Raw genomic sequence first — 16063 nt, forward strand, 5'->3', positions numbered from 1 at the left:
ATTAGTTTGAACAACCACCCTCCCCCTCCCCCCACACATTGTTCAAAAGATCGATTGCTTCGTGCACTCTTTGCATTGATCCAGAGCAATGGTTGAAAAATATTATGAGGTTAGCAAAAAAAAAAAAAAAAAAAAAAAAAAATAAATAAATAAAAATAAAAATAAAAATAAAAAATAATGACGAACATGTTTGTCTCCGTTAAAGCGCTGTAGTCAAAGTCATTTCTGGTTTAGGAGAAGAGGGAAGAGAAGGGAAGAGGGAAGGGAAGAGGCGGGTGCCAAACAAAACAGGGGTTCCTTGCATGGGACAAACACACTGAGATTTTTTTCTTTTTTGTGTGAGCATCTGCCATGCATGCACAAAGCAGGGGTGGAAAAGGGATATCGAATCATAACTACTCTTTTCTAGATCGAAACAAAAAATGGCCATCTCTCCTTTGAACATTTTTTTTTTTTTTTTTTTTTTTCTATTTTCCAGTAAAAAAGAAAAGAAAAAATACAGAAAATCATTTGGTCGATTTAGCTTTACGTGTAACGTTGCAAAAAAAAAAAAATTTTTTTTTCAGTGTTCTCGGAGTAGGTCCGGCATCTTACTGTGTGTCATCATCATCAACAGGCTGAAAAAAAAAAAAAAAAAAAAAAAAAATATTCAGCACTGTGCGCACTGTTTTTCTTTTTTATTTTTTTAAACTCTCAATCGCCGTTCTTAACGCGTTTTGTTTACCTATTTGTTTGTGCTTGTGCTGAGTGTTTAAAGCAAGTTGGTTGCTGGAGACACGGCAAACTACGTCAGGGATGCATACATTGACAAATCCTTTCGTGATCTACACAGTACAAAGATACAAAAAACCTTTGGAGCATCCAAACCACACTTTACGTAGTTAATGCAGAATGCAGAATGCACGATGATTCATACGCATGGATGTATCAGATAGGAGTGCCTCCAAAACACCAAATTGATGGTTTAATATTTATACGTATATAATACGAGTTGTTATTGTGCCCTTCTTTGTGACAGTAGAGTGATATAGTGATTTTAATTAGATCGGGGTGGAAGATAATCTTTTTTTTTTTTTTTTTTTTTTAGGCTTGGTGGTGACTACAACATCGAATAAGATGTTCTAAATGCCTGGTGACCAACACGTGCGATTGTTCTTGTACGGTCATGAGTGGCAAGTAGCTTTATATTTTCGTAGACCAGCACTTACTGAATATACTTTTGTGGGGTATGAAGACGTTCTAGCCTATTGGGGTGAACATGATGAGCACTCAACATTTATTACGATAACAGATCAGAATAACATATACATCCTCATGAGTAAGAGCATATTTCATTCTTATGACCTGTGAATATATCCTACCTTCTTTCCCTTTTCCTTTCTCTGTCATGAAGGTACCCTGGGGGGAGCAAATGACAAAGAAAATAAAAAAAAAAAAAAGTTTGTCTCTTGCGTTTAGCTCTGAGCAATAAATTCTCCGGTTAGTGATGGGTTTATTAGAAAAAAAGAAGAAAAATAAAAAAAAAAAAAAAAAAAAAAAAAAAAAAAAGCGCATCTTTTTTGAATAAGAAAGTAAGAGCAAGAGACGTCCTGTTTATGCTGTAAAAAAAAAAAAAAAAAAAAAAAAAAAGGAAAAAGAAAAGAGACGATGTGTCTAAGGTACTTCCCCACATGTACTGTGGCAAGGGATTGTAAACAAAGGACGTGGTATCGAGTACTGAACAAACCAAATGTTGGAAAGAGACTAAAAGTCATGGAGAACAGGCCTTTGAGAGATGAAAAGTCTGTTACTACTACTGCTACTATTACTCTACTACTACTACTACTACTACTACTACTACTACTACTACTACGACAACGACGACCACAGCCAGCGACGACAACGACGACAACGACGACAACGAATGTATATAATTATGATTATGATTACGATTATGATTATGGTTATGATTATGATTATGTTTATGACTTTAACCTTGACTTTGACTTTGACTTTGACTCTGACTTTCTTTGACTTTGACTTTGACTTTGAGTCTGACTAAAGCTTCTATTAACGTTACTGGGTATAGACTACGATCTTATTTCTACAATGACCGCAACTGAGGGTAGGCAGGGCAGAGATCGAGTATTGGGCAAAGAAAATGAGAAGGAGGAGAGGGATGTATAGGAGGGAGGACAATTGGCCTTTCCTCCTTCGACATACTTTATCCTTTTGAGGTCTGTTGAGCAGAAAAAAAAAAAAAAAAAAAAAAAAAAAAAAAACTTTTTTATGGTCTCGTTGACTATGATTACTTTTTAGGCAAGTGGGAGGGGGAGATGAAAAGGTTGAAATTATAGTTTCACTTAAGTTGCACCAGCGCGCACATGTTTATATCTATTGCCGTGCTCATTCCTCATAACGACTCTCATTTTTAGCTTTTATACAATGAATCAAAGATTGCTTCCAGACAGATTCTAGGATGGATAAATGAAAAAGAGAAATGATCAGTCTTTTGCTCAGACAGAGTGAATGCCTGTCTGTCTGCAGAAAGTTGCATGCATTTGCATAGAGGTTTCCCGTCAATGTTCTCAATATTCCATTCCAATTTTTTATTATAGCTATTATTATAGACTATTATTGCTATGCCACCTCCTTGGCCATCTCAATGAAGTAAATAAATAAATAGATAAAAATTAGCTTTCATATCCTCCACATAGTTCACTCCCCATAAAATACACGTTTATTGATCATGATAAAACTAGAAGAATAAAAAAATAAAAATAAAAATAAAGATAGACCGAAGGAATGTGATAGATCTTTTCTTTTTTTTTTTTTTCTTATTCTTTTGTTTTTTTTTTTCTTTTCTCTTTTTTACTTTTTTTGTTGTTACAGGTGACTATTTAGTTTATTTCAATTGACAAGGATAAGAAAGAAAAAAGACCAAAACGGGTAAGAAGAGCGGGCACGATGGTTAGCCAATGAGGAGAGAGAGCTGGTCTATAGTAGTTTGCACCTATAAGACGGAGGTTGATGTAATGTTGGTATATATTAAGCAGACTATTGTAGTGATTGAATACGATTCAGTCACTCAACAGCGAATGGACTGTTTTTTTTTATTTTATACTCCATCCCACAAATGAGAAGAAATGTATTTGATAATATTGTTATAGAGAAAGAGTTATATGTCAGGTACACATTGTTTCTCTTTCTTTACCAAATACACAAATAAATAAATAAACAAGTCAATCAATCGACAGAATACTCTATTGTATTTTACAACTGATAATATTTTTTTTTCTTTAAAAAGTAATTCAATAGTCAGTCTCTTTTTCTTTTATTTTACATATATATTTTCTATCGTTTTTCTTTTTCTTTCTTTCTTTCTATCTCTCTATCTCTCTCTCTCTCTCTCTCTCTCTCTCTCTCTCATTCTCTCATTCTCCCCTTCTCTTCCTCCCCTATTCACACCCATCGGTTTTTCTTTTTCTTTTTTTCCTTTCGTTCCCACCTTTTCTCGTCCGATCGAATTGGTTTCTGTTCAATCCAATTCAGTCTGTTACTCTTTCCTTCACTCTTACTTTTGACTTTTCATATAAAAGTCCTTCCCAAACCTTTTTTTTCTTATTTTTTTTTTCTTCTTCTCTCTTTTTTCCATTTAATTTCGTCTCCTTCATTCTCTCCTTTGGACGCTGATCTATTTTTTTTTATTGACTTTACTCTCTCTCATTCATTTTTTTTTTTTTCTTCCTTTATTCTCATTCCACTCATTACCCATCACTCATTCTCTTCTGTCATTCTCTCTTTCGTCCTTGTCGAATCTCACTCTTCCACTTGTACAGTTTCATTCCAAGGAAAAAAGAAACTATCTTTCTATTCTCAGCCAAAACTCAATCATATTCTTCCTTCATAAAGAGTTTAGTTAGAACCTTCATACATCGAAGGAGACTTTATTTCCTTCTTCTGTATACCACCGTTATTCTTTAGGATCTCCGTTGTCTCCTGATCCTTCCTTATCCTTCTGAATCTATCAGGTAAGAAATTTCAATTTCTTTTTTTCCTCCTCCATTTTGCAACCGATCAAGTAAAAGGTTACCATCCGGTTACGTCCGTTTGCATTATCAACCCGGTGACATCGTTCTTTGCTAGTATTTTTTTTTTTTTTTTTTTTTTTTTTGTTCTCAGGGGCATGGGTTTGGGCGATCACCTCTTATTTTCCATCCAACTTTACTTTCTGGACTCCTTTTTTTTTTTTTTTCCTTTCAATTTTCTGATCCACATACTTTCTTATCCATGTGTCTGTCTTTTCATTAAGAGAGAGGTAATGAGATTGGAACATGGGGTGCATGGTGCATGTATGTGTAATGAAGAAGAAGCTAAAAGAGTAATGTTGTGTATCTGGAACCTTTTTCAACCCCCTTTTCATCTCCACCCTACTTTTCCCTTTCGTCAATCACGAATTTCACACCAATTCCCGTTGGCCCAAAGTTTCCTGCCCGATCGATTTCAATCAGGGCTTTGGAATGGGGGGACAAGATTGAGGATTCACTCTGTGAGTGGCTAGGGGTCTTTTTTTTTTTTTTTTTTTTTTTAAAAAAAAAAAAAAAAAACTGAATTCTGGAACATGTGAGTACAAACATCTATGAAAACAAAAAGAAAGAGTAGGGAGAGAATGTGTGCAAAGAGTTCTGAAAGAAGAAAAGCGAGTGTGCGATTTTGACTGAGACCTTGGTCTGGCCCGTTTCTTTGTTTATTTTCCTTATTGTTTTGGTTGACAGTGATGATTGATTGTTGTGTGTATTCTCCTATTTTTTTTTTTCTTCTCTCTTCGAAACCCATGCCTGTGGTAACCTCATGTATGCATTTCCATGACACACGCATGTACTTTTTGTACACATGTCTTCATACACATTTCGTGTGCAACCCTTCTAACTTTTTCAGAGCATCTGGGGGAGAGGATTATAAAAAGAGCGAGAAAGAAAGGAAGATTTGTCATACGGACACGGATAGTGTGGGATTTTTTTTTTTATTTTTGTTGTGGCGCGTCTCTTTTGGTGATGTGTCCGGCGGAGCATATTTAGGACAGGAATGTTTCGTCATGAGAGCAAAAAGAGGTTTGGAGAGTGGGCGTGAGCGATAAGAGAGACATGCAATACATGAGGGGGGGAGGGGGAAGAACAATAAGCATGTGTTCAATGACACTGGTATATTAGCATTGATGCTGTCTAACAATCAGCAAAAATGGTCGGAAATGTTATCCATTGTGCGCTTTTCCTTCATTCATTTCCATCTGGTCTCCTTGGATGTGTAGTGTATTAGACGGCGCGTCCTCTAACGAAGGATGGGGAAAATGGGAGAAAAGTAAAATGTTTTTATTCTGATCTTTTTTGCATGCTGGATCTGCTGAAGAGAGCCTTTTTTTTTTTTTTTTTTTTTTTTTTTTTCTGTCTTGATCGACGACGTGAAAGCCATGCACACACATTTGCATACATTGCATACACACCTCCTTCCTTCTTCCTTTCCTTTCCTTTCCTTTCCTTTTTTTTTTTTTTTTTTTCTTTCTTTCTTTCTTCTGAGTGCTGCTTTCAACTCATAACTTGAAGAACCTGGAGACAAAAGATAGAGACCTTTCTTTTTCTTCCTTCATCTTTTCTCCATTTGTCTTGTAATCTGTCTTCATTTCTCATTTGCCATCAATTAATTGATTCAAATGGACAAACTCGTAATTTTTTACTGACTTCCTTTGCCACTTGTCTTTTTTTTTTTTTTTTATTTTATTTTTTGCTCACTTTTCTCTCATTAGTCAGTCCTCTTCCCCTTCAACACGTACCCAGGCACATAGATACTTCCTACATCATGAGCATTGTCGAAACCTTTCACGGCTATATCGAAACAACCCAAGACACTCTCCTCATCTTTGAGGCTTGTCGTCGTGGGCTTTTGCCACGCATCTGCCGTCGTCTGCAAGAAAAGGAACGTCGTATCGTTCAATCCGGTACCGTCTTTGTCTTTGACGAGCGTGAGTCAGGTATTAAGCGCTGGACTGATGGTCTCGTCTGGTCTCCCTCTCGTATTCTCGGCAATTTCTTGGTTTACCGTGAGCTTGACAAGCGCAACTCTGGCAAGAAAGATGCCTCCCCAATCGACCGTGCCTCGCGTTCGAGCTCATCCAGTGATGTCGAATCGGCCTTGGAGAAGAACAAAGAACGCGCCCTCGTAGGGTCCCTCACAAACAGCTACAGGTTCAAGAAGAACGGTCTGGTCAAGAAGACAATGTCTATTGTCGTCAACGGCGTCTCGCAGCATTTAATCTCGTATTATTCCAAGGATGATGTCTTGGCAGGCAAACTCCGCACGCCATCCTCCGTTCCTGAGCTTGCAAGCCTTGAGATCAGTCCAGATTTCTTGATGAAGCAGAACTTCCGTATCCCACCGACTGTTGAGCAGTCTTATGATCGTAAGTGGCAAAAAAAAAAAAAAAAAAAAAAAAAAAAAAAGCACCATTCGCATAATTATCGTAATCAGCAAAGAGGCATCCGAGCGCAGTCGCGCATATCATTATCAATCCATTTAGTTTATGGAAGGGATATTGGCGTTCGATTAATGATCGAATGAGATTTTGGTTGTTTGGTTGAAGGATAATTGCAATTTTCTCTCTCTCTCTCTCTCTCTCTCTCCCCCTCCCCCCCAGTCTCCCTTCACTTTTTAATTATTACGCATAATGATATTGCGACAACGGGAAGAGAGTGTGGGCTTTGAGTGACAGGAGAGACAGCAGGGGATGCGCACTTGCCTTTGAAGTGAGCAGATGACACGACGATTCTTCTCCCTCGACTTTGCTCATTTATGAGTCGTACAAAGAGAAGGGAAAAAAAAAAAAACGCATTTTGCAGATGACAAAGTGATGGCGCAACCTTTGGCAGAAAACATCCCTTTCTATACCGGTTTTTGATGCTCATCTTTTTTTTTTTTTTTTTTAAATTACTCTATTGTTCTTTTTAGTGAGCGATCATATGCAGTCGCCTGTCTCAAACAACCACAGTCCGCGTACTCCAAGTGGACCCTTTCACACTATGGGCGCCAACGGAGCCGACTTCACGCCCGCAGGCTTCAACGGCAACCATGTCCGTACAAAGACAGAGTCAGATCTTGTAGGATCATCACTGGATGTCTTTTCAAAGCCATATCATCATCAGCAAACCCATCACCACATGCATTCGCAACAGGGATACCATGGTATGACCCACTTTGGCGGACCACAGCACCATCACAACTCACATGCTTATAGTCCTCAGCATGCGACCTTTCCTCCCAATTTTTCGTATGGCTCTGTCCCAAACAGCAACGGTAGCTCGGTCACTAACCCTCAAGACCAGAGCTCGACCACGCCCCCACCTATCCGGTATCTGTCTCGAGGTCAACAGCAACAGCAACCTTTCATGTCGTACCCCTCCACTACTCAGGGTCAGTCACCACAATCCTCACAAACGTCTCAACAGCAACGCCATAGCATCTCACCTGGGCAGTACGGCGCAGGCTCGCCTGCCATGATGATGCCAAACTCCGGTAGCAACGGTCACATTCAAACACATGATTTTAATCTCCAGATGGGTTACCATTCGCCTGTGACAACGAGCCCCAGCACATTTAATGGTCTTTCTGGTGGTTCTCCTCAATCAAGCCATCCTCAGCCATCACATCATCATCATACTTCTCTTCCACCTACGACACAAGGGTGGAGCGACTTTGGTTATTCTTCTTATCCCACAGGTCCCATCTCTGACCATCATGAGCAGCACAATCACGGTAGCGCATCGCCTTAAGTGACAATTGGGTTTGATGAGAGCATCAGATGAAGTCGATGAAAAGGCCAATGGTAGAACGGGACACGTGCATATGAGCGTTTTTGTGGATAGACTTTTTTTTTATTTTCCTTCTCTTAGGAATCGAAATGTATTAGTTTGTCTTTTTGTTTGCTATTTCTTTATTATCATAGATCCCTTGAGCTTTTCTGTCAACAGAAAGAACAAGGAGCAAGTGTTTTTCATTATCATCATTTTCTTTTATTTTTTTTTTTTTTTCTTTTCTTTTCGTTTATAGTTGTTTTCTTCACGCTTTGAGTTTTTTTTTTTTTTTTTTTCTTCGTTTTTCTTTTTCATATTTGCGTTAGTTTTGATCTCACATCTGATTTTGAGGAGGCCATTAGAGTCAAATCAATGGCTCTTCTTGTAAAAAAAAAAAAAGACGCCCTTCACTTCATATAATCATTTTTGCTTATACAATATAATTTATAATTGTACCATTATATAATTCTGTCTTGTGTAATGTAATATATTATATATACATTTATACACTTTGTATTATTGTTCACATTTGGCTTACATTAGAGTTCATGCTGTGTTTTTGTTGATGAAGGACAAAGAATCCGAAAAGACATGTTGTTTTTGGCTTTTTGAGTTTGAACTGAATCTTTTTTTCTGCGCAATGTAAGGTTTTTTTTTTTTTTTTTTTTTTTTTTTGAACGATGTGGTTAAGTAAAGCAATTGTCTGAAAGAATCTAATATTTATATTATATAACTATGGATAAACAAACATACATGCAGGGCATGGCATTTTACAATGAAAAGAGAACAATTTCCTCAACACTCAGTCTTGGTCCGTTGAAGAAAAAAGATTTAAAAAAAAAAAAAAAAAAAAAAAAAAAAGTTAAGAGCTGTTATAGTTCTGTTATGCTTTCGCGCCATCTAGGAAGAACCTTTTTTTATCTTTTTTCAAGTGGTAACAGGGGTAGAACTAAGCCACACAGTAGGCCTTTTATTAAAAAAGTGAAAAGTAACCCCCCCCCCCCCCATCTCCCTTTCTACCTCCCTAAACATCCCCCCTTCTCCATCCCCTTCTCCGTCCCCTGTCCATCCCCTATCCATTCCTTTTCCAAAAGAAAAACGATGGCTTTCCGGATACGAATAAATATTTGAGTTTATATGGACTGAAAAGTTAAATAGAGAGTTTTTTTTTTTTTTTTTTTTTTTTAATAAAAAAAAAAAAAAAAAAAAAAAAAAACTACATGTATAAGATTCACAGTTTGAAAACAGTAATGATATTTAGTGTTTCTATACAATGTTCACAAATAGCTATCGCCTTGGGTGTCAACGGTGGATCAAAGAGATCGTTATAGTTTCGAAAACATTGTGGGTGCACGTGCCATTTTATTTGAGTTTGTCTAAGTAACATGTAAACTGAGCTCAAAAGGAGACCTAGAAAAATACAAAAAAAAAAAAAAAAAAAAGCTATGGTGGGCCATGGAGTCAAATTGAGAGGGAATGACATTTGATTCCACCACATTTCTATCGAGAACCGATTGAGAGGTTTACAGGGCCCAAAGAAAAGTACACTTAATAGTAGATTATCTAAAGCTGTAGCTTATTATATATATATATATATATTTTTTTTTTCCCTTCTTCTAAAAGTACTCCATAATCGCCAGGGTAACCTTGTTAACAAATGATTGAACTGGAAGTAAGAGTGACAATATCAATGCTAGGCTTAAGTATGACGGTTGTCTATTGCTTAACTTGCTTTTTTGTTCATCCATTTATTTGCCTCAACCCATGAAATGCACTCGAGTATCGCAATTATCTACACTACTTTTCCTTTTTGGGTTCGTCTGTGCTCAGGGCATGCTTAATCTTGTTGTCCAACTCTGGACTGATAGGATTCAAAACCTTTGGCTGATTCTCCCACAAAGATTCAAGTCGCTTCTGGATTTCTCCAAATGTCTCCCAGGCTGACAAACCCTCGCTCTCGGACAGGATATACTTGTTGTCCTGAACAGTCTGCGTCCCAAATTGACGAGTGCTTGTGTCAGCTTTTGGAACTTTACCATGATCATAGACGACCTTCAAGTGGTTCTTAGGATGTGGCACGCCATCTGCCCTGCGTGGACCAACCGTTAATTTCTAGTATGTATTGTTGTTATCATTGGTACGGTTAGTATCAAAGTGATCCAATAAGTCGCTTTGCAAGCATATCAGGAACATGCCATGAGTTTAGTTCAAGCTTGGGAAATATTGGATGTTTTGTGGCTACTTACACCTCCCTCGTTGGTATAGACATCCAGAATGCCAGGCAAACTGATCTTGCCAGCGTCATCCTTTGGATGCTTCATGACATCTCTAAAAGACGTCCACCCCATGAATTGATACCAGATTTCGAGTTAAAGAAGGAAGAGTTAATACATTTTTTCCCGTTCGACATTATATATAAATCAATTTTACATCATCGTATGAAATATAACATGTTTGTATATACCTTGGAGTGCCATCAGCGTATGTGATATGAGATAACTTGGTCGCAAAAGATATAGTATCACGGTTAAGCTTTTGCAAGAGGCCACTACCCATACCGAAGGCTACATTTTCAGCAGCGTAGCCCTCCGCCAGGGTTGCATCCAAGATACGGCGTAGGGATTCATAGCTTACGCCATCTCCTTGAATGACACCACACCCCCGGAGAACCTTGTAGCCTTTCTTATTCTTGTCAGAACCGAACACCTTGTCAGCAGCGCTATGAATATTTTGCATTGTATAGGCATATTAAACCAAATTAGGCCCGTATACGCCATCAGAAATATTTTTGTCCGCAGTTTTCTTTCCCATTCCATTCCAAGTACATTAACATGGTCCAAATCAATTTACCGCAATCCCGCCAAAACAGCATCCACAATATCCCCACTGTCTGGGCGAAGAACCAAGAAGCCATTGGCACTCTTATCGACTTTGAATTTCGCAACCGCAGGTAAGACTGAATCCAATGCATATTGGTAATCATACGAGTCCATCACACAGGCATAAATGCCGTCCCCGAATTGCTCAATCATAGCCTCCATGGCCTCCTTTTCGGTCTTGAACGCCATCATCACAGAATGCTCACTCGCGGGAATTGAGCTGGCAATAGGTTCGCCTCTGTTGAGATAAAACTGAGCATGGAATGCGGCCGCCATCGTATCTGTTCCTGTGAAGTTAAGCTTTTTTTTTTTTATATAAAAAAAAAAAAAAAAAAAAAAAAAAAATGAAGCCATATATAAATATCAGCAACGCTGGTAATGATTGCCCATACGCAATTATCCCTATTATGTTCTCTTCCTTTCCTTGATACATCAGTTAAAATGTATATTATATACCAAATGTGCAGAGCCCCCTAGGATAGCTTGATCAACACTGGTGCAGCCTCGGAATCCAAAATCATGCAAACGGCTGTTCAGTGACCAAAAATTGGCCTCATCCACACTCTTCTCGTACGCAGCTTTGATAATATCCTTGGAGCGTCGAGAGAGTGTCGCAACAGTCATGGGGTACTTTATTGTTGTTTTTCATATTGTTTAAACCGTGGGAAGAGAAGGATATTTAGCAAAGTTATTAGACTGGCATTTTAATTTTCATGAAGCAGCTACATTATTGTTCATCGCCACAATTCTTTTTTTTTTTTTTTTTTTTTTTTAAAAAAAAAAAAAAAAAATTACCCATATCATGGTCAATATTGTCTCCAAGAATGTGACAAATCGACTCATCTCGCCCTCTGCAAAGATCTGGAAGACTGGAACATGTGGGTGTGCCACAAACCCTTCAGGAAGAGCCTCGATTTTAACAGGGAAGTAGCCATTATGCTCATGAACAATCTAAAATGGATGGAGGATAGAGAAACCAGGGCATGCTGTTAATTTTAAAGTTGAAAAGTTTACGCTATCCGATTCTATTTTTTTTTTTTTTTTTTTTTTTTTTTACTTTGCCCATCATTATTACAGAAGTTTTTTTTTTTTTACCTTCATGAAAAGATCTTTTGGAAAAGGAAAGGGGGTGAATCCTGCATTGTGTGTACTGAAGAACAACTCTGCTTGAATAACGTCCTCTTCAGTCCATTGCTTAGCAACATAGTTTTCAATACTTCAAATCATTGTATCCAATAACCACATTATCAACAGCAGAAATACATGGTATAGATGCACATATTAATAAAAAAAAAATTCAAAAAGGAATATTTAGTATTTTAAAGAAAACAAAAAGAAAAGCACTTCAAGAAGTAATAATTGAAGCTGTTTTTTTTTTTTTTTTTTTTTTTTTTTTTTTAAAAAAAAAAAAAAAAGATATTTACAAGTGGCGGATGCCATAGACGACAATACGGCTGTCTTCTGTGTCTTTGTCATAACCGTGACGCGCCTCCCCATAGGCAACCATCTTTTGTGCCTCGGGATAAATAAGAGGGTGCGTCACCTTGTAAGAGTCGGTTAGGACTGCAAAGGAAATGGGAAACGGCAACGTGGATGACAATGGCATTTTTTTTTTTTTTTTAGGATGGGAATAAATGATGATGCTACAAAAAATGCAAGAAAGAAGAAAAGAACAAAGCACTTTGTCCTGAAGGAACAAAGTCAATAAAAATAAAAAAAAAACTTTTGTGGCCATCAAACCTGATGCAGCGAATCGCAATTTTTTTATTATCTTCCTTTGTTCAACCTTGGTGTCATCGCCAGTGTCAACAACATTGGCACAATTAGCATGTAAATGCCAATTGTTCATCTGCATAGAACTTGTTCTCTCTCTCTCTCTCTCTCTCTCTCTCTCTCTCTCTCTCTCTCTCTCTCTCTCTCTCTCTCTCTCTCTCTTCTCTCTCTCTCTCTCTCTCTCTCTCTCTCTCTCTCTCTCTCTCTCTCTCTCTCTCTCTCTCTCTCTCTCTCTCTCTCTCTCTCTCTCTCTCTCTCTCTCTCTCTCTCTCTCTCTCTCTCTCTCTCTTTCTCTCTTTATCTTTCCTCTTTAATGGCATCTCTATTGGAATGTCTATAGTATCTACAATATGTACACTAGCTTCAATCATGGGTTTATTATGTTCAACAGAAGGAGATTCCACAACCGAAGAAGACTCTGCAGTTCCATCATATTACAGCCAATGTGCCTGTTGGCTGATCCACAAGACAAGATTGATTCTAATAGCTCTGTTCTCTAAGTCCATATTCTCAAAGATTATGTTCCTGCCATCCAGAGATAACAAGTCAATTGATACGAGCAGTTTTGTTTAAATGTTTATAAATTTTTTATAAAAGATCGTTTTAAGTAAAATAAATGAGGAAAACTCTCGCGTAATCCAAGCAGTAGAACTTGGTCTCCCTGCCAAATGATGAAGATCCAAAGACCTTCATACCCTGTGGAGGGTTCGACTTTTGGTAGATGTCATCAAGGGTCAAGCATACAATGCTTAACCTTGTTGGCATCGCTAAACTCCTTTGAGCCCCTTGCTCCTTAGAGGAGTGCCGCTTCAGCAATGTAGATCTGGTGGCTTGCTTCGGTAGTCGCAACACCATCCGCCTTCAGCGCGGCCGTGCCATTGCTTAGTCCAGCAATGGACCTTTCCATGCTCGGCTGCTGCTGTTGACCAAGCTGAGAGCTCCGCGTATGAAGTACCAGATTAGAGACCCTCAAGCTTCCCTTTCGTTGAGGTCATCGGGAATACCATCGGAGAGCTTCAGGTATAGCTCATAAGCGATGAATGCCCTCAAGATGTATCGGACAATGGGGTCTTTTGGGTCGTGGTTGCAGATCGGCTCCTTAGACTGGTCATACGTCTTGATCCCCGCAAACACGGCCGAGCAAACTGAAGCAAAGCCTTGTTTGCTTCCTCCACCTTATGGTAAACAGCCATAGACTGTTTAGCGCTGTCACCGTGGCCTTACCATACATGAAGTGCAAAAAAGACCCCGCTGTTTGCTCATCCAACATGAGGTCCATGACAAAATGTTTACCAATCATGCTCTCCTTCTCTGCGGCTGTGAGGCGGTATTAGGATAACATGCTTACAAAATCGAAGCCTCGCCACGGCCACTTCACACCCTACTTCGATGCTTTGAATAGTCGCTTGTCGTCCGCGGCCGTCCTTGCCTTGCATCAAGGCTTCTGCTTTTTTTTTTTTTTTTTTTTTTTTTTTGCTGCGGTAGCTAGGAGGAACGATCTCTTCGCACGGCGTCTCTCCAGGTCTCTCCAGTGGTCCTCTACTTATTTCCCGATCTCCTTTAAGCTGCGCCTCAGCGTTCTTTTAGTTCTGGACGTTACTCTTGAGTCCTCTAAAAGAACCGTAATTGCCTCCTCTGTTTCTTTTTGGTTCGTCTGAAATTTCTCAATAAATGATTGGATCAACAAGTCAGCTGAATTCAAGGCCCAGTTAAAGTGGGACGTTTCCGGTTGTTGAGATGTCATGTTGAGTATAAGGAAGATACAGATGGATGGTTTAAGTGATAGGCTTTTTCAATCATAGACGATTTAAGAATAGACGATTTGAGATAGAGAAAAGACGATTTGAAAAAAAAGTTCTGCGCTACATAATAAATAGAGCAAATGTGGCGCAGCTCTAAAGCTGTAGACTAAACATCAAATGAGTTGCGCTGTCATGAATGTTTTTTCATTTTTTTTGAAAAATCTCATTATTCGCAGCTATGCAAATACTGAATCCTCTCGCTATAAATGCCCTCCATATTCATAGAATATTCTCGAATACCATGTTAAAAAAAAAAAAAAAGGAAGGCCCAAGCTCAAGCTCATGTGAAAATGACGAGTATATATTCTCGTTGGTGATTTTATCTCTCTCCATCCTTCACCTTTCTTCTTTATCGTCTTTCCTCATGCTTTTCTGGACTTGAGTTCTCTCCCAAGGTAAGGTACCTACCGAAGTTGTTGTCATGCCGGGGGACAATTGGGGTATTCGCTGCAGTGACTTCCATCACCCACCTACTGTAGTTGTCCCACTAAACGAAGCCAGATGCATTTATTTCTAGAGTCTTTGCGTGTCCCAACTGGTCAGGCAATTATAGTGGTGCATCCATTTTGCCCTGGTGCGATAGCAGCTGTTCTGGCAGGTGCTTTACCTTGAGAAACGCGTGAGGAAGGGTTGGTGGCAAAAAAATGATTTGAGTGTGATATAAATATATAGTGTGATGTATGACTGATGGGCGACTTCATCTGAAATCATTTTTGTAATATTCATATCACTTAACAAAAAAAAAAAAAAAAAAAAAAAAAAAAAAATAACTTGCATGTTTCTGACTCTTTCTTCCTTTTCCAACAGCCTTTGGCATCCTGCTCAAAGCTTCCGTTGGCCACTTTCCTTCAAGCCCTGCCATCCATGTCCTTGCTCAGCGCCCACAGTATCCGCCCGTCCCTGCCTTGGTTTGCTTCGATGTTTCTGAGGTTTATTGGCAGTTGCGGCAGGTATGCAGATTGGTCTCTTTTCCTGACATCGAGCTTAATCCTCCTCACCAATTTCCTCGACTATGCCTCAGTTCTCTCTTGGGGTTGGGCTTCATTTTCGGGTCTTCTAATGGGTTCGTGAAGCTTCTTCTGTTTCTCTTTTATTCGTATGAAATGTATGAGCAAACAAAAGAAGCTATCACGTTACTATTAGAAGATCCAAAAGTGAAGCTCAATGTCAAACGAAGAGTGAGGCACAGTCCTAAGGAAAATGGTGAAAAGATAGACGGCCACCGGAGAGTCATCGATGAAGCTCGACGCCAGAAAAAGAGACCCATCCGCATGCCTGCCGCAGCTGCCAACAAGTTTTAGAAATGTCGAAACAAGTCAAGGCAAGCACAGGTGGATGCTGTAGATGCTGAACGAGGAAACAAGTAGTAGGGTGGACTCAGCGGCGCCAAGAATGTTTACCGGTCCAAGTCTGGTCTTGCCTGAGGCGATATTGAGGGTTGCGGTGCCTTTACTGTCTACGCCGGACCAACCAGCAAACAGACAGTGACTGTTGACTCCAATACCGACTGGGATATTCGCCTCGGCTTTGTTCTGCCATGTTCATGAAGGACGTCAAGGTGTTTAGGAATGCCATATTATGGTAAGCTACTGTTGTGAAGAATCTTTTTTTTTTTTTTTTTTTTTTTTTTTTTTTAATTTTACACATTTATCAGGCGTATAGCTGATATGGCTTATTTTGTTCTGTATCGTAAAAAAAAATCCAGTTCGCCCTAAAGGCCTTAATGGATGGGAGAGCCGTGACACATTATACGCGAAGCACTCAGCTTCCTCAATACCAAATCCCCATG

General features: G+C 38.9%; 4 protein-coding genes across 4 annotated transcripts; 3 read left to right on the top strand and 1 right to left on the bottom strand.

The window, feature by feature from the left end:
* Nucleotides 1-5832: 5832 nt before the first annotated feature.
* BCR41DRAFT_377055 (Gti1/Pac2 family-domain-containing protein) lies at nucleotides 5833-6739 on the top strand (the record flags this gene model as incomplete). Its single annotated transcript, XM_022027082.1, has 2 exons — nucleotides 5833-6433; nucleotides 6720-6739. 2 exons carry the CDS (start codon nucleotides 5833-5835, stop codon nucleotides 6737-6739), a joined length of 621 nt encoding a protein of 206 aa, XP_021883938.1.
* On the top strand, nucleotides 6482-8097 carry BCR41DRAFT_237523 (hypothetical protein). The gene is made up of 2 exons (XM_022020111.1): nucleotides 6482-6776; nucleotides 6979-8097. Coding segments are annotated over exons 1-2 (822 nt in total). The 5' UTR covers nucleotides 6482-6775; the 3' UTR covers nucleotides 7800-8097.
* A 1432-nt stretch (nucleotides 8098-9529) lies between these two features.
* Nucleotides 9530-12343, bottom strand: BCR41DRAFT_348789 (nicotinate phosphoribosyltransferase family-domain-containing protein). The gene is made up of 8 exons (XM_022023367.1): nucleotides 12124-12343; nucleotides 11795-11915; nucleotides 11495-11650; nucleotides 11156-11329; nucleotides 10671-10999; nucleotides 10285-10539; nucleotides 10067-10148; nucleotides 9530-9932 (listed from the first exon to the last, which is right to left on the bottom strand). The coding sequence occupies exons 1-8, from the start codon at nucleotides 12303-12305 to the stop codon at nucleotides 9618-9620; spliced, it is 1614 nt and encodes a 537-aa protein (XP_021883940.1). The 5' UTR covers nucleotides 12306-12343; the 3' UTR covers nucleotides 9530-9617.
* Nucleotides 12344-12749: 406 nt separating this feature from the next.
* BCR41DRAFT_348790 (hypothetical protein) lies at nucleotides 12750-13093 on the top strand. The gene has a single exon (XM_022023368.1). The coding sequence runs from the start codon at nucleotides 12803-12805 to the stop codon at nucleotides 13043-13045; it is 243 nt and encodes an 80-aa protein (XP_021883941.1). The 5' UTR covers nucleotides 12750-12802; the 3' UTR covers nucleotides 13046-13093.
* Nucleotides 13094-16063: the final 2970 nt, after the last annotated feature.

Source organism: Lobosporangium transversale, assembly GCF_002105155.1.
Source record: "Lobosporangium transversale strain NRRL 3116 chromosome Unknown BCR41scaffold_8, whole genome shotgun sequence".
Taxonomy (NCBI): domain Eukaryota; kingdom Fungi; phylum Mortierellomycota; class Mortierellomycetes; order Mortierellales; family Mortierellaceae; genus Lobosporangium; species Lobosporangium transversale.